General features: G+C 45.7%; 1 protein-coding gene across 2 annotated transcripts in view; it reads left to right on the forward strand.

Moving 5' to 3' along the window:
* PLEKHO2 (pleckstrin homology domain containing O2) overlaps nucleotides 1-24,873 on the forward strand; it is a 45,772-nt gene extending 20,899 nt beyond the window's left edge. For both annotated transcript variants that reach the window (XM_050967486.1, XM_050967487.1), the window contains 3 exons: nucleotides 10,603-10,707; nucleotides 14,924-15,022; nucleotides 18,684-24,873. In XM_050967486.1, the coding sequence (XP_050823443.1) occupies nucleotides 10,603-10,707; nucleotides 14,924-15,022; nucleotides 18,684-19,937 (1,458 nt within the window). In that variant the 3' untranslated portion in view covers nucleotides 19,938-24,873. The remainder of the gene's footprint in view (nucleotides 1-10,602; nucleotides 10,708-14,923; nucleotides 15,023-18,683) is intronic.
* The last annotated feature ends 1,412 nt before the right edge of the window (nucleotides 24,874-26,285 follow it).

Raw genomic sequence — 26,285 nt, forward strand, 5'->3', positions numbered from 1 at the left:
CAGGACCAAGTACACCTAAACCATCCCTGTCAAGCGTTTGTCCAAACTGTTCTTACACACTTCCAGTGATGGGAATACCACAACCTCCCTTGGAAACCTACTCCAGAACTTAGCTATCCTTAGAGTTAGGAAGTTTTTCCTAATAGCTAACCTAAATCTCCTTTGCTGGAGATTAAGCCCATTACTTGTCCTATCCTCACCAGGGCCAGATTAACCTTTTGTGGGCCCTGGCACCAAACATATTTGTGAGCCCCTTTGTAGTCACTGTGGGCTCCAAGTGTGGGCCTGGTGTGGCAGTGCCATTGGTGCCATAGCATACCCGATACCGAATCTCAGAGACATTTTTCATTTTGATCACATACCTCTACATGGCTATATGCATTGCCATACACAGCTCCCTCAGCCCCTAGTATTTCTTATTGAGCTGTACCCATGTGGGTTTACCGGTGTCCACAGTGAGCAGAACTTTCATAGTGATCAAGGAAACTCCCCACAGATTTATCTCCTTCCTCATTCAGACCTTCTCTAGCCATGTCTCCAGTACCCCCCCTATGTCACCAGTCACTGCATGTGGTCCTAGTCTCAGCTCAGAGTTCTAAAGCCAGCAGATACCTGATCAGTTCTGACAGATCCCTCCCTCAGCACCCATCCTGCCATGTGAGCAAGCCACCTGCAAACACCATTTCCCCAAAGTGAGGACTTAGCCCTTGGGAATCTGAAGACACCAGCCTTTCTCCCTATGCTCTCATCTACATGCTAGTCTGCTGCCTGGTCACCACCACCTCTCCCAATGCTTGTTTTCTTTCTACTTTGGACATCACAACCACCTGGAGGCTCCCTCTGCAAGCCTGACCTGCTTCCTCCTTCCCTGCTCTCCTTGACATTCCTTTCCTACTGGTGGCCTCTGTTCCTTGAGGTTAACTCCAGTGTCTTTATCTGCTCTAGCTTAATGCCCCCCACCCCCCGTAGTCACAGAGCCACTTGCAGCCTCTCTGGCCAACTGCCAGAGGCCAGCCTTAGACAGCTGCAGCTACTAGCTGCAGGAGGGGTGGCAATGCCAAGGCTGAGCATGCTTGAACCTTGCAAGGGCAGCACTAGGGACTCTAAATTCTCAACGCTGGCCCTAGGCAGCCGCAGACTCTGGAGAACAGTTGATCAGGGTCCTCTTTATAACAGCCATTCACATATTTGAAGACTGTTAACTGAGGGGGAACCTGTTTTCTTTTCTCAGGACTAAACATGCCCAGGTTTTTTTTTAAACTTTTCCTCCCATCTCAGGTTTTCTAAACCTTTGATCACTTTTGTTGGTCTCCTCTGGACTCTCCGCAATTTATCCACATTTCCTAAAGCGTGTCACCCAGAATTGCACAGCGTATTCCAGCTAAGGCCTCACCCGTGCCGAGTATAATGGGCAATTATCTCTTGTATCTTACATATGACACTCCTGTTAATACACCCCATAAATAAATTAGCCTTTTTTGCAAGTGCATCACATTGTTAACACATATTCAATTTGTGATCCACTATAACCTTTTCACCAGTACTGCCACTTAGTTATTCCCCGTTGTGTAGGTGTGGGCTGGGGGTGCAGGCTCGGGTGGGGCTGGGGATGAAGGGTTTAGGGTGCAGGAAGACGTTCCGGATGGGGGGTGGGTAGTGGCTCAGGGTTGGGGCAGGGGATTGGGACACAGGGTTGGGGCGCAGACTTACATATGGCGGCTCCCGGTCAGCAGTGCAGCCGGGGTGCAGAGGCAGGCTTTGCGCCTGTCCTGGCACCATGGACCACGCTGTGCCTGAAGCGGCCAGCAGCAGGTCCGGCTCCGGCTCCTCAGCGGAGGTGCACAAGCGGCTCAGCGTGGCTCTCGCCCACAGGCACTGCCCCCCCCCAGCTCCCATGGGACAGTTCCTGGCCAGTGTGAGTGTGGAGCTGGTACTTGGGGTAGGGGCAGTGTGCAGAGCCCAGTGGCCCCTCTGTCTAGGAGCTGGACCCACTGCTGGCCACTTGCGGGGTGCAGCACGGTGTCAGAACAGGTAGGCATTAGCCTGCCTTGCTGGGCAGCACCACTAACAGGACTTTTAACGTCCCGGTCGGCGGTGCTGACCCAGAGCAACCCAGAGCCTCACATGCCAGGACCCAATACTGGGTTGCAACCTGAACTTTGAAAAACGCTGCTCTAGGAGCTTACAAATTGATTACTTAATAATTTGTTCCAGTATCTTTGTTGTTGTTGTTGTTGCACCACAATATCTCACTTCTGACTTTTCTTTTGATTCATTTTCTTTTTTGCCTAAGACTGAGAACATGTCACTGAATTATGATGTCTCCTCCTAGTTCAGATCTGACAGGCTGGGGCCAGGGGGATTGATCAAAACAAATTCATTTCTACAAGGATTTCTGCAGCAAAAAATGTCAGCATCTCAGCTCTGCATATTTTACCTGAATGAGGACTATTCAGTCACTGTAGGGTTTTTTGAGCACACTCAGGTTTCAGTTAGTATTATTACTACTGTAACGCTGAGACGTCTCAACTGAGTTCAGGGCATAATTGTGCTAACTGCTGCACAAACACGTAGAGACAGGCCCTTCTGCTAAGAGCCTGCGCCCTGACCAGACCAAGGAGGAGAAAGGAAGTAACATTATACTCATTTTGCAGATGGGAAGTGGAGATAGAGATTCAGTGACTTGCCTAAGGTCACACAGGAACTCTGTGGCAGAGCTGGGCTCCTAAGCTCCACACCAGAGCTGTAACTACAAGACCAGCCTTCCTCTCTTATTCGTGGGGTTTCTTGCAGTGTGACTAAAAATGAATAGCTGCTTAATCTAGTATTTTAGGTCCTATGAGCCTAACCACACAAGGCGCCATGCACAGCCTGTTACGCGCCGAGCACCCATTCGCTGGATTCCATTAGATACTTTGGGGCATTCATTTTTAAGCCGAACTCCCTGCTGCAGTCAATGGAGATAAGTCTGCTTAGAAATGACAGGCCCAATAGGAACCTTGTGTACGTTGCTTAGATAGTAAAGGATCAAATCCTGCTCAGCTTACTCATGCAAGGAGCGGCATACGTTTCAGCGGCACTGCGCACATACATATGGGCACAAGATGTGACCACAGATGATTTCCACTCCCCCAACCTACCCCTGAAGATTAACTTCACCTTTTCAAAGCACTGGCCCCATGACAGCCATCCCCCTGTTCCACTGCCCTGTATAATACCAGGCCCCTCTGTGATGTTATTGACATGAATGTGACCAAACCCATCACCGTTCATGTCAGTAATGTCACACCCTCATTAAACGGAGACCCAGAGAGAGACCACTTGTTAATAACACCATTTTGATACATGAAAAGTTCACTGTCTGTAGCGTTTTTTAACTCCTTTGGCTGTGACACTAGGGAAGGTGTTGACACACAACGTACTTTCACAGATGTCAGAACAGACTTCCTTGAGCAGGCCAATGTACACAACTGTTGTCCTGCTGTTTTGAAATTGCAGCTGTGGCGATATTTATCAACAAAACATTTTCCATTTGGGAGTCTTGCTGCCATCCAGTGTGTGTGCAGCAGTTGGAAATCACACACCTCGTTATCTGGATCTCTGCACTCTTCAGGCCTAGCTGCCTTTTCTTGGCCACACTTGCTGATCGTGGTCTAAATGAGTGTAAAAAGTTTGCTGAGATGCTGAGTTTATGGGAGCTGTGGGCTCTTGGCCCCACTGAAAAAACAACAACAGGGCACTTTTATTTAGATATATAAATATGGGCTTTTGTGCTAAAGTATAGGGACCCACAACTGAAAATCTTGGCCATGGTATCTGCAAACAGCAAATATGGGAATACTACCCAAGATGCTCAGTTCCCTGTACAGACCATCCATAGTGTGCTACGGTACAGTACTTGCTGTAAACATCTATCATGGATCTATGGCAGGGGTAGGTAACCTATGGCATGAGTGCCGAAGGCAGCATGCGAGCTGAATTTCAGCGGCACTCACACTGCCCAGGTCCTGGCCACTGGTCAGGGAGGCTCTGCATTTTAATTTAATTTTAAAAGAAGCTTCTTAAACATTTTAAAAACCTTATTTACTTTACTTACAACAATAGTTTAGTTATATCTTACAGATTTAGAGATAGAGACCTTCTAAAAACGTTCAAATGTGTGACTGGCATGCAAAACCTTAAATTAGAGTGAATAAATGAAGACTTGGCACAGCACTTCTGAAAGGTTGCCGACCCCTGATCTATCATCATCATGAAGTATCTATCAATTAAAAAAACGTGTGTGTTTTGTCCTGGTTTTAGAGACACACTTACAGTACCTGCTAGAGATAGCCTCTTACAAAATAGCTCCGGTTTTATTTGCCCTGGTCTCTGGATGGAGGCTGTGTTATTCTGGGAGAATGTTTGAGCATAGACATTTTCACGCAGCCTTTACTCTTGTCTTGCTTTGTTGTTGGTTTATTTACTCACACGGAACTGAAACAAAGTCTAATTAAAGAGAAGTGAGTACAGCACTTCGCTGAAGACTTGAGACCCCAGGAAAGAAAGGTGGAAGCATGCGAAGAATTTGTTCTGTTTAGAAATCTTCAAATGAGTCAATCCACGCTCATCTGTTAAATTAAGCAAGTGATATAGAACTAAGCCTCTAACTGAGGACAAGAACCTTGGAAATCTCTGGGTCAAATGTACTGGTGTAAAATTTGTCTGGTGCAAGTCACTCAGAAAGGGAATCCACAAGGCAGTAACTTGCACCAGTTTAGCATTCAGTGGTGTGTGTGTGTGTGTGTGTGTGTTTGTGAGAGAGAACGAGGAGTGAGAAATGTAGCAACTAGCAAAGACTCAGCAACTGTTTCAGGTGATGTCACTCCATTCCCAACACAGCCAGGTTCCAATGCAGCTCAGGCATAAATGGGTGGAAATTCCCAGTGACTTTGCTGAACTCCAGTTCACTTCAATGGGGACTACATACCTGTGTATGCCAGGAGCTGAATTTGGAGCCCACCACAAGTTACCAGACCTTGCCACTTACACCTGATTTCTGATGGACTTGCACCAATATTTGCATCCTACCTGAGTTTGACACAGATACTGCTCTGCATCCAGCAGCTGAGAAATACAACACTCCCCTCATGAGCCATCCATTCTGATTCCACTTTTCACGTGAAGACATAATCTGACAGGGACCAGGATTCGTGGCAGAAACAGGGAGGGAGAGGATTTCTTGCAGGTCCTATGAACTGGATGCATGTCCCCATCCCACTCCTAAATGGAAAGCCAGGCAGGTGTGGCTGGGAGGCACTTTTAGTGCTTACTGGACGTACTATGTGGGGGAGGAGACAAATGGGATCATATTGAGAGATGCCTCTTCATTTTACGGCTGAGAATGAACTGTATGTGAACCTCTTTTATCCCATTGTATCAAGTCAGTGATTCAGCATGAACAGGCTGGCCTGGGCCCTCCTCCGAGTTCAGTTATAGTAAATTGCATAGCCCTATTCATTGCTTGCAGTGGTCACTATTGCATCAGATTTAACCATAACGGCTTTTACTAGAACACCAGGACTTTGTTTATGTCATGACCCACTCTCAGCTGGCTTAGGGAACGGGAGAGCAGATTTATCATCCAGCTCATTGTCCTTTGGCTGTACGTTTGGGCTGCTGAATTTTTCTACCTTTGACCGTTTTGAGCAGGAGGTCAGGCCATTTGCTACATATCTGCCATTATAAACCTACTCATGGATGGGCTGTGTCTGCTCAGTGTCTCTCCTGTGCTTCTTTAGTATTCAGATTGGGAATATCTATACCAGAAAACATACAAAGAGAAGCAACTCTGTGTACTGTTCCTAGGTTCCACTTTAAAGTCTATGGTAACATGAGCAAGACTAGTTTATAGACCCTTATGGAGTGGGTGGGAGATCAGATTTGGGTCTAAATCTTCCAGGATCACTCTTGTATCTCCTCTTACTCTACTTTCACAAAACATGCTTTGCAGAGTGATTCTCCACATCAAAAATGGTTGGCTGCAGCTTCTCTTTAAGTCCATCAGCAGCACGTTTCTCCCTCAGTCAAGGCTACGTCCTTGACAGTACAACATAGCTTAGACCCAAGACTCTGCAGAGCCACAGTGAGGGTGTTCTGAGCAAGGATTTTCATTAAGAAAAGATGCCCCAGGCAGCCCATCCTCTTCTCTCTACCTGTAATAGTCAGCCTTTAACTTCACCGATTGAAAACAGAGTTGTCTGGAACTCTGCTTTCCTGTGCAGAGAATGCTTAGGGTCAGATCCCGAAAGTGGTGACCATCTTCAGCATAAGGGGATAGAGGGGAGGGATTTTACTTGTGCAGGGTCCATTAAGCCCACATTGCCTGTGAAAATACTTAACACCTACACAGCACTGTGCCTGTTCAGCCAATAAATAACCTTCAGGTGTAAGGTAACGGTGATATCGCCATTTTCTAATGGGGAAATAGTTAGTTCCCTCCACATGTCTGTTTGCATTAAGTAACACACATTAAGTACAAGGTTGTTCCATGTATCAAGACTTACGGAGTGGATGGAAGGCTAGTAAAAGTGGCTAAAATTCTGCCCTCAGAATTCCACAAGAAAGCCTATGAGGTGAAGAAAAGACCAAAGGACGTGCACAGTATCACCTGTGCACCCCAAATGTGCTGGTAGCGAGGATTAATGGCATTTTGGGGTGGGCAGAATTATTGCAAGTATTTTTAAATACTTGCTACTTTTATGCAAGGATCTCAAAATGCTTTACAGATATTAGGGTGAAATTCACTGTGTGCAAAGGGTCAGTCCAAGGCCCAGACATCACTCAGCTCCCCAGAACAGGGCTCAAGTGGGACAAAGACCCTTGGGCGTGCTGGTCTCTGGTCACCAGTTAACGAATTTAGCCTTAATCCCCCTGTGAATACATGCGTTTTAAGACCAAAAGGGACTATTGTGATCATCTAATCTGCCCTCCTACATAACAGGTCACAGGAGTCCCCTGAACAGGTCGATGGCAGAACCGTGTCTGGCTCCTAGTCCAGTGTGCTACGCGCAGGAGCACAAAGCTGGGTCTGCCACACAATCCCCATTTTACAGATCGGGGGACACTTAGCTCAGAGCACGACTTGTCCCAGGTTACACAGCCAGTCTCTGGCAGAGCTGGGGAGAGAACACAGTTACATGCCAGAGGGACACCTCAGCTTCTCCTTAACGATGAACCGTCCCCAGAGCCTTCGCTCAGCCCTGCCACACAATCACAGACTGACACCAACACTTCCTCACGCTCCACTCTCAGAGACCCAGGGGCTTTGTCAGGGAGCCAGAAATGAGGCACACAGAGGAAGAAGCTTGAAATCAGGGGATCCTTCCCTTGAACAACGTGTCCAGAGTCTCTGTACTCCCGGTGTAAGCTGCCAGGTCTTTGCTAGGCGGCCCAACAGCTGAGCTGTGCACAAGGAAATCTTCTCTAATTGCTTAAGAGCAAAACTGTTTCCAAACAAAGAGGGTTTTAAGCACACACAAAAACCAGGCCCTTTTTGAGCTAGAACAAACCCACCCTGGCACAGCGTTTTGGAGACTTGCTCTCTCCCTTAGGTTCCCTGGTTAGCGTGACCTCTGGGCCTCCTGGACAGGGGGTGGTTTGTATAAAGCTGAGGCCCTTACCTCTTAATCAAGCTATTTGGGAGCATCTCCGCCTCATCTTCCCTCTTTTTCCACTGGTTCTTATGTAGGAAGCAGGACATTCTAGGAAGGATTAATTCCCTTTTTGCTAAGCTGAAGTTAAGGGTCTCCTGTCCTGTTATAGTCACCTTCATGGCCTTGGTTAATGATTTAAAGACATTTAAAGTGATGATTTGCGTGGGACTGAGGCGAATTAGAAACCAAGGCCAGCGACATCCCATCCCTCCTAATGAAGGGCAGCTGCAGAGAGAAAGGAAGATAACCGAGTGGTTAACGCTCAGAAGAGGGAAGGTGGAGGCCTGGCTTCTAAGCCTGTCAGCCTTCCTGTGACGTTGAACATTTCGGCCCTGGTGATCTGCTTAGACAGAGGTTGCCTGCTGATTGGCACCTAAATAAAAGGGACCTGGTTTTCAGAGAACCCATCCCTCTGGTTAACATCTGTGCAAGTGGTGGGTGCTCAGAATATCAAACCCCTTGTAGGTGCCTCTATAATTATAGGTGGAGTCGGTAGCCCTGCCTGTTAAAGATGCCTGACACTTCTTCCCATTATAAGACCCCATTTTCAGTCGCTTATAATTTGGCCAAACTTCAACTGTTTGGGCTCAAACTTCCCAGGCCAGTGTCTGCTTTAGGCAGAATTTTTCTGGAAAATTTTGGCCAAAACAGTTCAGCCATTTCCAAGAATGAGGCTAAGGTTTGCCCTTGTTAAAATTCTGCTAACCTTTCCTTGCACCCCCGGGCTTTGAAACAGGGGGATTGAGGTCAGGGCACCTACGTTCTGTTCCCAGCTCTGCTGTGTTAGACAAAGTCAATTAACCTCTCTGCCTCAGTTTCCCTCTCTGTATGCTTGAGGAAACTTATTTCATTAGCTAATGGATCCCTGTCCAGAAGCTTTTCCAGGTATGCAGCCTACATTTTTCCTTTCTTAATTTCACTCCATTGCTCCTAATAGAAGTAAAAGCCAGTGATAGAGAATATCCATTAGGTCATTTCATTGCTGCCCAACTGAGAAACTTGAGTAATTCCCCCAGAAATGGATAACTGTCATCATTTTAGTTACATTCCAATGTCTGGATGCACAATAGGATGTTACATTTGCCAATGGCCAAGGACATTCTTTTGAACAAATGCACTGTTTCAGAACAGGCCTTGGGAGAATTTCCACACCATTCGCTTGTACCTATTGCCAAGGATTGTCTCAGTCAGGTTAGAGATAAGTAGAAAAGAGATATTTATCATGCAGTGATCACAAAACACTGAACTTTCTGGCATGGACATTTATCAGGAGACCATCCAGTTAAGCACAGAGTTCAGACTCTTGTAGGGTTACCAGATGTCCTGATTTTATAGGGACAGTCCCAATTTTGGGGGCTTTTTCTTATATAGGTTCCTATTACCCCTCCCCCATCCCAATTTTCCACACTTGCTATCTGGTCATCCTAGACTCTTGGAAGTCCATTGTTTATTCATTCACTAGAGCAAGGGTCAGCATCCTTTCAGAAGTGATGTGCCGAGTCTTCATTTATTCACTCTAATTTAGGGTTTCGCGTGCCAGTAATACATTTTAATGTTTTTAAAAGGTCTCTTTCTACAAGTCTATAATATATAACTAAACTATTGTTGTATGTAAAGTAAATAAGGTTTTTTAAATGTTTAAAAAGCTTCATTTAAACTTAAATTAAAATGCAGAGCATTGGCCAGGACCCGAGCAGTGTGAGTGCCACTGAAATTCAGCTCGCGTGCCGCAAGTTGCCTACCCCTGCACTAGAGAGATTACATCCCACCTAAAATTTCCTTCAGGGAATGCTGCCTGGGGTTTATCCAGGCAGAACACCAGGAAATCCTAGCTGGTTGGGAAATTGGCTCTCCCAGTGCAGAAAATTTTGATTAAAATAAAAAAAAAAAAGTTGTCATTGAAATTTTCCATGGAAAAGTTTGACCTCTCCATGAAAAATCAAAAATTGAAATATTTAAATACTGCCATGGTGCAGCATGGAAGTTGTAGTTTATGTGCTTTGTCATTCTGCTCTATAGACTGGGCTCCTGGGTCAAACTACATCTCGCATGATGCACCATAGGCTCAGGGGCTGGTGAGCAGAACAGTTGCATCATGGGAGTCCCTGGACTCCCTGCACAGTCCGAAGGAATGGGTTCTGTGCTGGGGATCTCCTGCTCTCCAGGCTTCAGCACAGCCTCTGTCCGGCTATAGCAGTAGATTCTATCTGTATCTGGTACTACAGTCTCAGAGCTGCTGAGTCCCTGCTCTGTCAGGGTGGAATGTTGAGATTTTATGGCAGGTGAATCCATGTTGCTTTGCCAGTTTATCCTTCTGAATCCTCGCATCCTGTGACTCAGGTGAGCATTCCCCACTGCCCTGCAAGCCTATGTGTGCTCTGCAGAGCCAAGCTGTGCATACCCTGGTGCAGAGTCCTAGAATCCTGCCCCTATGCAGCACCACTGCGCAAGAGGAAACAGTTTGTTCCTCACAGATTTCACGTTGATCTCTGCCTGCAGTGCATGGGGGAAGTTGGATATACGGCATCTTATTGAACCTAACACCACAACATGAGCATGAGTTGCTCATTCGGGCAAGTCCCCTACACACAGTCCATCCATTCCCTAAGTAAACAGCCATCTGTTGCTCCAGGAACATTTCATCACTCTTTGCAGGAGGGAGAAACTGTCACTCGCTTTATTAATTTAATTGCTAGTTGCAAAAATAAAAACTATAGCAACAAACCGTCCAGCATAACAAAGCTTTGTTGATTGCGGCTGCGGAGTGAAGTCATTGACAAAGTGCAAAGGAATGTCTAGTTTAAACACAGGCTCAGCTGGATATCGAGTTTAACACACTAATGATGTATAGGCTACTTCTCTGTCCTTGGCAAGTAACGTTAAGATGAAAACCTCTCTCATCTTGCAGGTCCATGATATCAAATTTCAGGGTCAGAATGCAGAAGAGAAAGAATCATGGATGAAAGCCCTGAATGAAGGGATCAGCAGAGCCAAAAATAAAATACTTGATGAGGTAAGATAAATAGGTTTCAAGCTGTATGCGTATGTCAGCCCTCATTCACTACCGTGTAGAGGGGCGCTGAACCCCCCACCTCCTGCACCCCCTAGGTTCATGGTCTAGATTGTGCACCTGGAGTCCAAAACTGCTGTTAGCAGGTTCAGATTATAGCTACATGCCTGAGCTTGTGGCCAGGCGTCACATTAGTCTTCCTCCCCCTTCCTTCCTTTGCTTGAGCCTCCTGAATACTAAGCAACAACAAAGGTTAGAGCAAAAAAGAAAAAACTCTTGTGGCCAGATTCAGAGGTGGAGTGAGGAGAAGTGAGTTACGCTCCCTTACGCTGAGTTACACCATGCAAAGCTTAGTCACGGCTGCTTGAATTTCAGAGCCAGAACATGTAAGAAGTTAAAGTAGCAGCTGGTTCACACCTTCTCATGTCCTGCAGCTAGTTGCTTTTCTCCTCTCTTCTGGCCCTGTAGTATGTGTGTTACACAGATGACGTAAGACTCAGTGAGCCAAATTCAGAAGAGCAGTGTGTGGAGAGTGATAGGGGCATGTTATGTTGTTAAATTCTGATTTGGCATCACGTACATGCGGAGGGGCCTGGAAGATGTAGGTGAGTGGGGGTGACCTCAAGTTAGAGTCTCTCTAGACTCCCCCAGTATTTGCTCCTTGGAGTGGGATAACAATGCTTTGTCTTTTCCTCTCTAACAACATACCTGTAAATGCGGAACGTGTACGTTTCGGCAGCATTTTATAGAAGCCTCTCTGGGATAACATGTATAGCATCCACCACCCACTAAGCTGGACATTTCCCATACACGTCATTTGCCCCCTGCTTCCACTGTAATGTTGGGACTCTCCAGGAGAACAAAAAGGGGGAATAGAGGAAATTGCTGACACAGTGGGGTTGGCCTGAGCTGCAAAAGCAACTAAGAGCCTGGTCCAGAGCCCATTGAAGTCAGTGGGAGATGTTCTGACGGCTCCAGAGGGCTTTGGATCAGGCTCTAAGTTAATCCACTGGAATCTCTGTCTATCCCTGTGGAAGGAACTTGGGCACTGGAGCTGCCGCAGCTCGGAATTTGCCAAGCAGATGCTCTGCCCCGTGGAAGGTCTTTCCTTCCTCTCAGCCCCGTGGCTCTCTGCAGCACACAGCCTGGTTACTGCACCTGTAGATCTGGCCATGCCTGTAATCTGACACAGAGTCCACCAGCTTTACACGCTGCCTGGAGAGACGTCGAGTGGAAAGTTACTACACACGCCGTTAGCGCTACCATTTGGCAACACGTCACCAAGAGCTGGCTGAGGCTGTGCCAGAGAGGTTGCAAAGAAGCTGCCTCTCCCCACACATGACTCTGAAACGCCCCCCAAATCTAGACATTCAGGCAAAGGAAGGACTAAAACCACACAGCGTAGGATTTGACATGGAGCTAACCTCAACCCCTTACCAGGAAGGGCAGTATCTACTATGCAGTAGTAGGAAGTGCATAAACTCCAGTAAGCTAAGGAGAAGCCACCACAAAGGGAATGAAGCCACCATGAAGAAATGAGTAGGGAGAACTTGGAGACTAAGAAACCAGGAAGATCTGATTAGTGAATAACAGGCCAGGCTTTACGGAAGTGGAAACTAGAGTGTTGTGTAAAAATCTTTGAGAGAAAGGCAAGGGATAAAAAACCACCACATGCCTTCATCAAGCATGCACTACAGACATGGCGTTGCAGAATGCATACTCGTCGGGCTCAATCCTAGGCCTCTTATTCAGGCAGTGAAGTCAATGGGAAGTTGGAGTAAGGAGTGGAGAATCAGATTCCAGTTACACTGCGCCATTTTGCTAAGAAAACATTTACACTTAAAAGATCCAGACTCTCTATTTTTATTCATGGGAGGAAACTCGCAGTAACTGGAGGTGGCCCAGGGAAGCAACCTGCTGGTATCGCCAAATCACATTCGGTGTTAGATGTTTTTTAGGCCAGGCATTGCTCGTTCATCATTCCAAATTAAAAGCAGCATTTGTAAGTAACTGGACCAGCTGGGAGCAGCAGACAAGCTAGGGCTACATTATAAATCTGAAAGCAGAAAACTCAGCATTCAAGCTTGCTCTCATGTTACCGATGAGCAGTAGAGGTGATGTAATGTAGCGTAATTCTGGGCAGTCCTTGCTCTAGCAACCTGCCTCTGTCTCCCTGGTTGCTGGGGGAGACCGGCGGTGGTGCTGCGTTCTCTTTCCAAAGTGGAGTTCTCTCTCTCTCCCCCGGTGATGATGACGTGCGATGAACTCCGCACTCCCTTGCACAGAGTATCGAAAAAGTGAGCTCAGGATTGCCCCCAGGCACAAGACTTGCAGGGGTGAAGTGCTACATGCTAACTGCTTCAACATCTGTGTGCACATGCCCTGTTGAAAAACAGCAGGCCCAATCCTCCGCTGGCACAAGTCAGCTGCGCTCCACTGAAGTCAATGGGGCTACACTGATTCACACCAGCTGAGGAGTTGACCCATTTTGTTTTTAACCCTCCCAAAAAATTGACCCCATAGGCCTGGTCAATCTTTCTACTCCAGAGAACTCTCTTCTCTCTGGTGAGCTGAGACAGGTAACTGGAAAGAGATGCATGCAATCAATTGGCATTTCAAAAGCCCCTGTTGGTGCTGCCCCCTGTGCCTTCACACACTGAGGACTGACTCCCTGGCCGTGACCAGTAAGCACTGGGTGCAGCTGGGGGTGGCTCCCCATTCCTGAGGTCAACTCTATGAGTCACCGGCCCCAGTGAAGTTTAGAGCAACCTCAGAGACACTCTGAACTATATCAGCTTAGGACCATTATGCCAGCTGGGATCACTAGAGTGCAGTATGCTGTAGCAACACCTCAGCATGCCCCCTTCACTAGGAAGGTGGAGGGGCAGGGGAGTCAAGAGTGGTAGGCACAGAGCCAGAATATTAAAAGGACTTAGCATTGGCTCTCATTTTCCATGTGTGAGGCAATGAATTTTAAATCTGATTCCAGTAAGTGAACGTGTTAATTCAGCCACTGTTGCAATTAATCCAGGTCACTGCTCACATCTTCTGTTCAGCTCCTGAGATCATTAAAGCTGTACAAAGAAAGGTCTGTTAACAAGACCTGCTGATACAGTTCACAGTCAGGTCAGGATTATTAACGTGCCTTCACCTCTAAGATTAGTTTTACTACATCTCCTTGTCACGTTCCAAGCCCAGCCGGAGTGCAGGACAACAGAAGTCTCTAGTGCCCTCCTTTTCCTGCCCTGTAGGTACCTAGGGATTGGCAAACCTCAGAAAGTTGGATGGGCCAAGTCAGACGCTCTCAGTTTCACCTGTGGGGTTGCAGAACTAGCGACGTATCTTGCAGATGAAGTCAGTTCCACTCTGACACAGAGCCATCATGAATGTGCATGTTGCAAACCAAGTGGAGAATCTGAAGCTAGCACTGCATTCCAAGGGCCTCTGCTAAGGTTCCGAGTGCGGCTCTAGAAGACCACAGCTGGGTTTGCTTTGAAAATACTAAATAAATGTTGTGGCCATGTTGAGCACAGTTTTGTGGATGTGCAAGTTCACATTGCTGGCAGCCCACGGTAAGGAATGGAGGATGGCATTTAAGTCTTCCCTCACCTTTTAGCTTTGCAGGAACAAACCCTGCAGATTGTCTGCATATGTTCCACAGGGGATAAGAGGGTGAAGGAGCCTGTTCTACAGACATTCACCCAAGAAAGAGTTGCGTAACTTTCCAGCTAAAAGAAAAGCTTTTGGCAAATCAGTGCTCAAGCATCTGATACATACGGCTAATAGGGTGACCAGATGTCCTGATTATATAGAGACAGTCCCAATATTTGGGCCTTTTTCTTATATAGGCTTCTATTACCTCCTACCCCCATCCTGATTTTTCACACTTGCTATCTGGTCACCTAACGGCTATAAATAAGAGTGCAGCATTGAGCTATATTGTAAATGCTTCTGAAAGGCAGTGCAGGTTTTAAGGTAATATAATGATACTGGTGAGCAATAAAAACAACACAGAAAATAAATGTTAAAGGTTTGGTTTCAATAAGCCTAGAAGTCTGGGACCTGATTGTAATGGTGTCATATTCAAAAGCCATCCTGGCTACAAACGCACTCTTACCAGAAACGGCAGGAAAAGACATTCTCATACCTTCTCAATGAGATGGCTTTAGGCATGCATTGATAACTCCGTGATGTTCTCCTTTTCTTCCCCCATTTAAAGGTGAAGGTAGATCAGAGCCTTTCCCTGGAACATGTGACTCGAGACAGAGTGAAAGTGAGTCATGGGCGCAGGCCACCCACCAGAATTCATCTGAAAGAGGTAAGAATGCACCCCGGAGTTGCATGCTGCAGCACAGTGAAATCACCTGTATGCAATCTCCATCTGGTAAAAGTCCCAAGCCGGAATCAGTGAGAACTATTTCTGGGTGTATCGTTCATGCTGATTACATGCAAAACACAAGCTTCTGTCTGATCCCTTACAGGTAAAACTAGCTGGTAATTGGAATAAGGGAAAGGAAGTTATTAATCTGTGGGATGGTGGACCGCAGCTGTTTAAGATTTTTGCATCCTTCAGATTGGTAGCTGCTGCAATATGTTGTGATATATTTTGTGAGCCTTTCTGTAGTTCATGAGCTGTTTCTTTGTTTGGCACAGGCCATTACTGCTTAATTTAAAAAAAAAAACGGAAGCACTGAGAATGGGTTATAACTCTTTTTTCTTAAAGTTTTATAGAGCAGCCTATTTTCAGTTCTCAGTAGCTTTTCTGTAGCTAATATTTAAAACAAAGACACACACATGGCTAATAAATGTTAGATTCCTATTTCTGAGGGAGTTTCTACACTGAAGAAGTAGTGATACTTTAGAAGAGGATTAAACTAATGAATGGGTTTAAGGCTAAACCTCTTTCTGCAAGCGTCACAGCTTGCTGACTCTCACCTTCTGTGCAACACTCAAGTGATCTTAGTGCAGATGAAATGCTTCAAAACTTTTTAATCTAGCACACAAAAATCCTGCAACATCCACAAGACAATCTTTCTTTAGAGAAATGCACAGAATAATCACTGGAGAACCAGACATTCCCTCCCTTCCCCTCAAAAAGATCTCAGAGGCACAAATGCTCTCCTGAAATTTTATCCACTGATGTTAGTCCCCGTATGCCTTGTAAACTGGGCCTGAAATCTCAGCTCTGTTATTGCAAGTGCCCTCACCTTGAAGGGGACAGTTTGCCATTTATAGGGTAATAAAGGCCTTCTGTGGACACTGGAGACAGACGGTACATATAAGTGGACGTTATTTTGGATGGAGGCCCTGGGTATGACATGCCACAAAGATTAGTATTGGGGGCGATTATACAGATGCTGCGTAGAAGAGAAAATGCACACTACAGTGCTGGTAAGGCGGAGGAGAGCAATAAACATCCCTAGTGAATGGGCCGGCAATTACGCATTTCACTCGCGAGAAATGTAAGGTAATGAGTCTGAACCAGAAGTCTGAAGACAGTCATTTACTCTGAGAAGTCACGTATGGCAAGACACTGAGCAGGACCGGGACTTAGTGCGGGGTGAAGGCCTGTATGCTCCAGCTCTGCTGAACAGCAATAGGAGAGTCTTGGGCAGCAGACCCAGGGGAAGGGGACACAACTCAGTTCTCCACCATGAAACAGTAACACTTTATCTTGAAGGCCGTGTTCAGTTCCTGTCACCTTATGGAAAGGACACAATAAAGAGGGTGACCAGACAGTTGCAGGGACTTGAATACTGTAGTAATTAACACAGAAAAAACGTATGGGAAGGGGGTTAACTGGAAATTTTAATTGCTGGTCACGCAATCCTGAAGGGAGACACTCTGGGCTAGCGTCTCACAGGAGCCGGGGGCACATATTGAGAAGAGAGGCTCTGGCAACACGGGTGAACTTCACCCAGGTGTAGAGGTCTCTTGAAAGGGCTCAAGTGGGAGGAAGACTGTAGCCAGCTTCCCTGTTCTGGAGGGAGTCTAAGCTTAGATGTATTTGGGCATTGTCTGTCCCCAGGGCTCCCTCACACAGGGACTCTCTCTCATCATTTCTCCCTCGGGGGTTGATAGGAGACTTAAGTAGTTCAGGCTTTGTATAGAGATAATGCAGCTCTGCATGGCCATCCCTTCTGATCCAGCCGCTATGGTTGAGCAATTTGCCTGGAGCTTGTGACATGAAGGACTAGCTGGCTGAGGCCCAACCCAGCTGAGGCAGATGATGTCAGGAGGCGAGAGGAAGCAGCTAGATGAAAATGACGTTACATCAGCGCCCTGGACTGAAGGATTTGATATGTGAACTAACAGACCTGTACATTTTATCAAGCTAAAAGAAATGCAACAAGTTATGTAAGGAGAGCAGCAATAGAAATTCTGGGAAACACACTTATGGGGGGATGACTTGGGTAGCAAGGGGATAAAATATTCTAAGCTACTTCAACAAGGGAATAGAACAGGGGTCGGCAACCTCTGGCACTCTGGCGAGCTGGGCCAGTTTGTTTACCTGCCGTGTCCACAGGTTCGGCCAATCGCGGCTCCCACTGGCTGCAGTTCGCCGTCCCAGGTCAATGGGGGTGACAGGAAAGGGAGCCAGCACATCCCTCGGCTGGCGCCGCTTACCACAGCCCCTATTGGCCTGGAGCAGCAAACCGCGGCCAGTGGGAGCCACGATTGGCCAAACCTGCCAACGCGGCGGGTAAACAAATTGGCCAGGACCGCCAGGGTGCTTACCTCGGCGAGCTGCGTGCCAGAGGTTGCCGACTCTTGGGATAGAACCAGATGATCTGCCTCCGTTGCTCTGGGTTGTCTGCAGTGTGGTAGCCATCTCGGTCCCAGGATATTAGAAAGACGGCGAGGGAGGTAATTTTTATTGGACCAACTTCTGTTTGTGAGAGAGACAAGCATTCGAGCTACACAGAGCTCTTCCTCAGGTCTGGGAAAGGTACTCGGAGTCTCATAGCTAAATGAAAGGAAGAGCAGATAGTTTAGCATGTAATTCAAGGTGAAGTGGCCCGCTAACACCCTATATTAAGACTATTTACATGGAAGAGCTCTGCGTAGCTCAAAAGTTTGTCTCTCTCTCTCTCTCTCTCTCCCCCCAACAGAAGTTGGTCCAGTAAAAGATATTACCTCACTCACTTTGTCTCTCTGGGAAATTCTTTGCATTTATCAGTTCAGACAGTGCACCTGTCCATGCAAATATTTGTAACTTAGAAATTGTTCACATCAGAATGGCATAGCTCAGTGTTTAACTTAGAAAGGAAAAAGGATTTTTGTACAACTGCTTTGGACGAATTCTTGACCTCTTGTGGTTATTGGCTTTGATACTCTCCTGACTGTCGGTCCACTACTGAAGACAAAATAGCTCAGCAGTAAGTATGCATGCACTGAAGCAGGTGCTGGTGTAATGTGACACACAGGGTGTTACATTCAGTAAGAAGTGCGGGCGTAAAGGAGAGCAGAAACAGAGGCATCACTCAGTCTCACACGTGTAAGCTGTGCTGAGGTGTACAGGTTAGTCTGTATTGTCCTCCTTGTGAGACAAAAGATTTGTAGTCAGATGCTGGACTCGGGGCTTGTCTACACTGCCACTTAAGCTGATGTAAGTTTCATCGCTCAGGGGTGTGAAAAAGCCATCTCCCCCCGTGCAACATAAGTTACACTGAATTAACACAGTGTCCACACTACACCGTGCCAGCGGGAGACACTCTCCTGCTGACATAGCTTCTGCCTCTCACAGAGATGGAGTAAATATACTGATGGGAGAGCGCTCTCTCGTCAGCATAGCGCGTCTTCACCCGACACTCTACTGCTGCGCTGATGTAGCACAGGAGTGTACACCAGCCCTGTCACCCCACATTCACTTCTTTGACTTAAATGGTTTGTTAAGACTGGTTTGGAGTACAGGATAGTTCAGGGGATTCATAACAGGACACAGTCTAAATAAAGCTCTCTCATATTACATTTCTCAGGTTGCCAAGTCTACATCGGATGGAATCTTGAGGCTGGATCTGGATATAGTGGATAATGGCCGTCCAGACTTCACCTTGACTGTGAGCGATAATGAGAACGTCCCTCCTCCAAAGGAAACTCCAAAGCCACCTATGCCTCCTACAAAGCCCAGTGTCGTGTCAGAGGAGCCGAGTGCGGATAACAGTGTTGCCGATCAAGAGCTTAAAAAGCCTCTGTTGCCTCCAGCTAAGAAGTTGAAGGAGAGTACACCGTCAAAGGATGATCTAAACAACAAGGACGTGGGTTCAGTCAGTCAAGGTGAAGAGGGTGAAGAACCCAAAGCCTCAGCAGGGGCCAATGAAGAGAATCTCATGGAGGTCAGCGACAGCAGCACAGCAAAGCCTCCAATTCCTCCTCCTAAAATCTTATCGGACAAGCTGAAAGGGGTCAGTTGGGATGAACCAGCCCCTCACCTTCAAAGCACAGATGGTGTGGAACCATCCAAGGGTGGCAGTAAAGAAAACCTCACAGAGGTGGTCACAACAGCTACCGTGAAACCTCCACTTCCTCCTAAGATTTTATCAGAAAAATTGACAGCAAGTATGGATGCCACCCCGAGCAGTTTAGAGGCAAAGAGTTCAGAAGGCAAGGAGCCCCATGATTCCAGCCCCCCCAGGGATGGAATGGAAGACGGGGAAGTGACAGAATCCACTCCCCAAAAAGTAGAGCTTGAAGGAGGAAGTGAGAGAGCTGCTGCTGAGAAAGAGGAGCCACAAACAATACAGGAACAAATAAAGACTTCCTTAGATACCGAAGCAAAGCAGGAAAGTACAGAGGTTCCTAATAAAGAGAAAACACTTTTACCACAGTCCGTAGCAAATCCCTTGCCTCTCAGAACTCGCTGTGCATCTCTAGGAGAGCTACTGAATGAATCAAAGAACGCAGAAAAAGAACTTCTGGGTCCAGGCTTCCGCAGGGAGCCCCAATCCTGCCTGGCTAAAATGGAGGAGAAAGTGGCTCGCGAAAGGGAAAAGACAGAAAAACTTCTGCAAAAGGTTTTATGCCAAGAGTTAGAACAAGCACAGGAGGGGAATGGACCCCCAGTAAATGCAGAGATATTACTCAACGAGGCAGTAGAACAACTTCGCCAAGCAACACAAGTCTTACAAGAAATTAAAGGGTTCGGAGAACTGAATAAGGAACCGACAGAGAAACAGAAACAAAAAGAAAAGCCGAAGGATCTAGTAACTCTTTATAGGAGAAGTGCTCCCTAAGAAGACACTTCTTTCTTACAAATCAAGCTAAAAATTTGCTATTTACAACTTATACCATTGCTTGGCCAGTGTTAAATAAGGTTGTGTTTTGCTATGCACACCCTGTGCATTCAGAGCAGGGCATTTCAGTTATAATTTTCTTTTTGTTCTATCTTTATGCCATATTCCCAACCCTGATCACAATAGGAAGTTAGAGGACACTGAACATCAGTTGGAAAAATGTGAATATTCTTTAAGGTCTTGATCCAAAGCTCATTGATGTCAGAGGAGGAAAACCAGTGGGATTTGGATTAGGCCCTAAAAAAATACCCACCCCCACAACACTGGTAATCAGACTAAAAGGTCAGTTTTTCAAAGGAGGGCATGGATACTCTAGCAGAAAATTCAGAAAATGGAAGGTCAGACTAGATGATCATAATGGTCCCTTCTGACCTTAAGTCTATGAGTCTATGAATTACCCCATTTGCACTGGCACCCAGAGAGTTTTGCCAATGAAATCATTCTACTGGGAATCTGGCTGCAAACATCCATAAACTTTGCTCAGTTTGTTCACTTGCTGACAGATTTTGACTGCCTGGCCCAATCATATTCTGGAATAAATGGTTAACAGTTTCCATAGATACTCATTAAACACATCGGCAGTTCAAAAATTGACTTAGAAATCTGCACAAAACTGGCAAACTGGTGATGGTAAGTAATTGGTTTCAGGTCTAGACCAGACTTCAACACAACAATCCTTCCGTGTTCTAAGCACTGTACAAGTATCCATTAAGCCTCAGACTACCATTGCCAAGCAAGTATTATTTTTCCTGTGGGGAAACAGGCAGGGATGTGAAGTGATTTACCCACAGAAGGAGTTCATTTCAGAGCCAGGGATAGAATTTAGCAATCCTTCCCCTAACTCTATGCTCATTCTCCTGGACAGCGCTGCTACGTTTGAAATACCTGCTCCTGGCTGAAGCAGCCTGTAATGTTCATTTTTAAGCAATACTTGGTAACTAGAGTCTCCTGTATTTGTAGAAATAAATAGTCAGCCAGCTGTTTGGAGGCTCATGGGAGTGGTTGGCTGGTTGTTCTGAAAGTAGACTCTCCCCTTGCTGTGTGTCGAGCAGCCTTGTCCTGGGAAGTTGACGGATGACATGTCCGTCATGGCAGCTGGTTTTGATGGAACATCTAATCATATCATTTTAACAGGGAAATGCATTTTGCAGTTTAATTCTTGGTGGGTAGGCAGCTGAACTCAGTACACTGAAACGAAGAAGGAATTACTAAACACGGGTCCGATCTGGTTCCCATGGAAGACAATGGCAAAATGCCCCAATTCTTGGTCCTCCTGTTAAAGGAAGTTGCATCTCATGATAGAAATGTGATGGAATAGGAATAGTCTTGGTGACAAAATGATTACAAAACTGTGTCTTGCACGACAAAGATTAAAAGTTTAAGCACCCTTTTCACCCTCAGACAACACGTGTGGATGTGAATTGGGTCAGCTACCTGCCAGTCCAAGTTCAGCGATGCTCATTTACCCAACCAAATCAGGTCATCACAGGGCGCAGGTGCATCCCTTGTATCCTGCTTTCGGAGTTTTGCCCTAAAATATTCACTCTCAATGGCACCACATCAATGACCCAGGGATTCAAAGGTCCTCCACCTCCTCTTGGCTTTATCTAGGCCTGTGCGGCAGAGGAAGGATTGGATCTTTCTAGCTGATCTTATGGAGCTCCAGGCAATGCAGGTGGATGTTGAATAGCCAAGGCCCAGCAGAATAGGAAGAATTTCTGAGCCAGAAGAGAGAGTTCAATTTAGCAGTTCTCATTGCTAAAGTATCTACACTACCCAGTAGCTTTTGTCATCTGCCCCTGCCAAGTACTAAGCCAGGAGCATGCTATACATCTTCTCTAGCTCAGGTTCCTTCTCTGGTAGCTCATCAAGGCTCCATGGTACCCCATGCTGCAAACATCCCAAAGTAAAACTCAAACTACAGCTGAATTAGGAAGGAGGAGGGAGGAACTGATGAGTGCTCCTTACCATGTCCAGCCAGCCCTGACCTGAAGCATTTCAGGAACGGAAAAATGGGAACATCCCAGATAAGAGCTGGGTAGTCACTCAACCAGACACTTCCAAATCGAGTGATTAAAACAGCCTTGTTTAAGCTGCCTCATTCTCAAGCTAGTCATAGGAATTGTATTGAAAGTCTCTCATTATTCAATCACCCATGCAGTTTCTGCATAGTAGAATTTGCTTGAGTTTCAGGTGCCAAAACAGCCCTGCATTTAGACACCAGATTTCCAAATATATGCAGTCCAGAGCATAGTCCCCTTGATGCAGGCCAAGGATGAACTCTGGTTCTGCATAATTTACTGCTGTAGAGTCAATGTGAACTGAGGTATCTTGTTTTCTTATGAGATGTACTTATAAGACAAGGGCTAACAATACAGACCTAGTCTAGTCAGTGCCTACCAGCTTCTAATACGTATTTTTCTGCATGTGCACTTTTGTTTACCGAACACTGTGTGATGTGAACATGAGCTGTACAAACCTGGTGTGTACAGAATGTCTTGGGACATCAGCCTTCAGGGAGAAGGAGGCATCCGTGAGATAAAATTGCATAACAAAAGAATAAAATGGATGACTAATGGAGATGTATATGTAATAGGGATGCGCCCAGACCAGAATCATGATCTGGCTATGGTCAACATTTGGATGCAGAAGTGCTGAAGCTGTCCCTTATCCCTATTAGGGCCAAACCAACCCCCTGGATTTGAATACCCTTGAACATTGAGGAAGGTCTGGATCCAGCTCAGACTCATCTCTGATATACATGGATGCTTTCGCTCTTACAAGTATTTTGTCATCACCATGTGCCACCTATTAAATATCTACCTACTGCAGTGCTCACGAAGAGTCCCAGATACCCCTATCTATTGCAGCAAGAATCTACAGGATGTGCTTATATTTACTGTATTTTTTTAATCATACTGAATATTTTAATGTCTGACATTTTACTGAAACCCCAATAGGAATCTTAACAGAAGACACCTGAATCTGTTAGGAGATGGGAGAGCTAAACCTTTTTACAAGCCAGAGCTAAATACTGTACGCACTAACGTCACTTACCTTTATATACTATGTCTTGTAAATAACGATAAATTAAGTGAACTCTCCTTTTAACACCCAGTGTCTCCATGGCTGAAAATGTTGTGTTAATTAAGGAAAAATAGCCTTTTGTATAGGTTTAGAGTTTCATTCTACAGCGAATAGCTCACCTAGAATTTTGGGTCGACTGGGCTTTTATGTATAATGAAAGCTTCATGGTTTGTTTAGAACATTTAATTCTGAAGTTTCCGCACATGTTATTCTTGTTCAGGGCATAAGCCAATCTCCGCCTAATGGGGACGGCAGGTCATTCCATAGCTGTCTTCTGGGTTTGTTGCACTTTCCTCTTAAACAGCAAGTACTAGCCATTGTCCCAGCTGCGGTCTAGAGTAGAAGACCCATTATGCTGATCTAGCAGGACAGTTCCAGTCTTCATTTTACCTGCCACCAATGAGTGCCTAGCTTTTCTTCATTCAAGAGCCCCAGCTGCACTAAGCTTGCTTTCTCGTGTCTGAAGACACTGCAGGCGTGTCGAGATGGAGTGTGACTCAATGTCAGATTTGTACGAGGACTGCCAGAGCTGCATGGTTCCAACAGGAAGAAAGTGAATGGCAGTGAATGAGTGTGTCTAAAAATCTGTCATGGCTCTTGGAAAGGCAATGCTGCCTTCTGCGTGTAAAGAGCTTTGAGATTTGGCAATAAAACTCCTTTTTAAGCACACTCCGCTTCAGAGCAGTTTGTTGGTAACGAAGGAAGAGCAGGCATTGGGAGGAAGTATTAAGTCTTTGCTCAGATAAGTTCTGCCACAGCCAAAGAGGGTTGTGCAGGCTGTGTCCAGCCTAGTCTATGGGCTAGATCATGGAGTAGCCACAAGTCCCAAGGAAGGGGGTGGCACAACTATGCACTGCCCCAGGAGCAGGCCAGGAATCAAACTCTGACGCTGATAACCCTGCACCGAGGGCACCTTACTGCTCCTGCCATGCCTGCTTTAGCTGGGATGCAGGCACATGCTTCTCCCTCAGCTGTGTAGGCGGGGAGGTAGCACCCTTGCAGCAGCAGCATTCCTTCCTCTCCCAACACCCTTTCCTGCACTGGTGTATAACTCAGCTCGTGCCTGGGCCCCCTGAGAGTGTTAGTGTAGACTTGTGGGAACAGGAGCATGTCCTAAAGCTGGGGAAATTACTCAAGCAGATCACGTGTGTCTGATTTAAGGGCAGTGTTGCCTAGTGGTTGCAGCAGAGGCTAGGAGGCCAGGGCTTTGCGTTTCTATACCCAAGACTGCCATTGATTATCTGGGTTTCTTTGGGAAAGTCACTTATGCACCCTACTCTTATAAAAATGAATAGAACGGCTTCTATGATCCCTCATAGGGATGGAGGAATATTTATGAGGGACTTGCAGATCACCTTTTATCAGAGGCTGTCCAAGCACCAGTTTTCTTAAGTGCTGTTTTTGGAGTAGTGATAAAAGAAAGCTGATCAATCCCGGATATGCAACTTATTTTAAATAAGATTTAATTACTTCCCTCCAACCACTCTTAATAAGTAGCCTTTAACTGCATCAAAGATTTTCTATAACATTGATGTTGGTAAAATTAAATATCTAGATTAAATGAAGTATGCGGAACATGCATTAATAATTTTAAACACATTTAGACCATATGTAGTATTGATGTATGAAACATTCCCCCTTTTGCTTTTCCTCCCATGTAAATTCAGAGATTTATGGTCAAAAGTAGAGCTGAACATTTTTTTGCTAACTGAAACAGTTCCTGAAATTGTGTCAATTTAGCTGAATTTTTAAAAATAAAAAATAAAAATCAAAACATTGTGTTCTGACATTTTCAAAGTGAAATGTTTTTATTTTTATTCAAAATTGCCTGTGTCAAATTTTGCATCCATTAAACTAGTTAAGCTAAACAAAAAAATTTAAAAAATTTAAACATTGTTTCAGGTTGAACAAAATATTGTTTGACCCGAAACAGATTTTTTCAACTTTTTCAGAGTTGCTGCCGAATTTGAAAATTCGTTTTGGGTCAACCTGAAGCTTTTTTTTTTCCTTTTTCTTTCTCCAGTTCAGCCAGTGAACCATAAAACAAAAATCAGTTATTTGCACAGTTCTAGCCAGAAGGGACCATTATGATCAGCTAATCTGATTTCCTGCATAAAAACAGGCCCCAGGTTTCACCCAGGGATTCCTATATCAAGCCCAACAATTTGTGGAGGAATCGTGTTTCAGGAAGACATCCAAGTCCCAAGTGATGGAAAATTTGCTACATTCCTGGCTGGTCTGTTCCAATGGTTAATTACCATCACAGTTAAAAATGTGCATCTTACCTTAAAAGTGAGCCATAAACTACAAAGCTCTCCAAGATTTCTCCTTTCAGTTCAAGGGAGAATTAGAGGTATTAATCAAAGGCACAAAACACGCCCACAGTAGTTGGAGACAGAAGAACCCTATTTCATTCTGCTATGTAAGCCCACACATTTTGGAAAGCCAATTTTTAATTTGTTCCTGGAAACTTAGTCACGATATCCCCCAGTGCCTTACCTCATGGTTATGCAAACTGCATTATTCTTGTGATAACTGCTGATGTGGCATTGCTAACTGTTAATGATTTTGTGTTTGGCAAGAGCATTCCTGCTCTTCGAGGAGCAAGTGAAGTACTTTTAAGCAGTCTGTTTCCCACCCACTCTCCTACCCTTCCATAGTTATGGCCCAATTCTGCAAAATAGAACTAGCCTAGGAAGGGTCAGCAGGCTCAGCCCTTAAAGCACCTGCTTTCAGCTTTATGGTTCTCTCTGGTCATGCTAGCTGGTCTTGTTAGTGTTTAAAGGCCAAGGGTGGGAATTTTATATGGTTTCTGTAAGATGTTGGCTGGCCCCCAGAAACCAGACTGCATGACTAATAACCCACTGCCCCCTCCAACACTCATCAGTTTTAAAATATTTAATCTTGTTTTCTTTTGCACAGGGAATTCAGAGGCCTGTTTGCATCTGGAGCTGCAGGGTGATATATTACAACTCAGAACATGTGGAGCATCTCCACACTGTAGAAATTCCCCCATACCCATTGCCTACCTCTCCTATACCTCCTTCTTCCTCTGCTCGGCCCAAGGTCTCCCCTTTCCACCTTGTCTCCTAGTCCTGACATCACCCCTTCTCTTCTACTGTCCCTAGTGCTTGGAAAAGCCTCTTAATTAACATTCACCAAGTGCCCTCTGCCTCCTATTCTCTCTACCAAAGCCCTTCC

This window comes from Gopherus flavomarginatus, chromosome 9 (genome assembly GCF_025201925.1).
Source record: "Gopherus flavomarginatus isolate rGopFla2 chromosome 9, rGopFla2.mat.asm, whole genome shotgun sequence".
NCBI classification, from domain to species: Eukaryota; Metazoa; Chordata; order Testudines; family Testudinidae; genus Gopherus; species Gopherus flavomarginatus.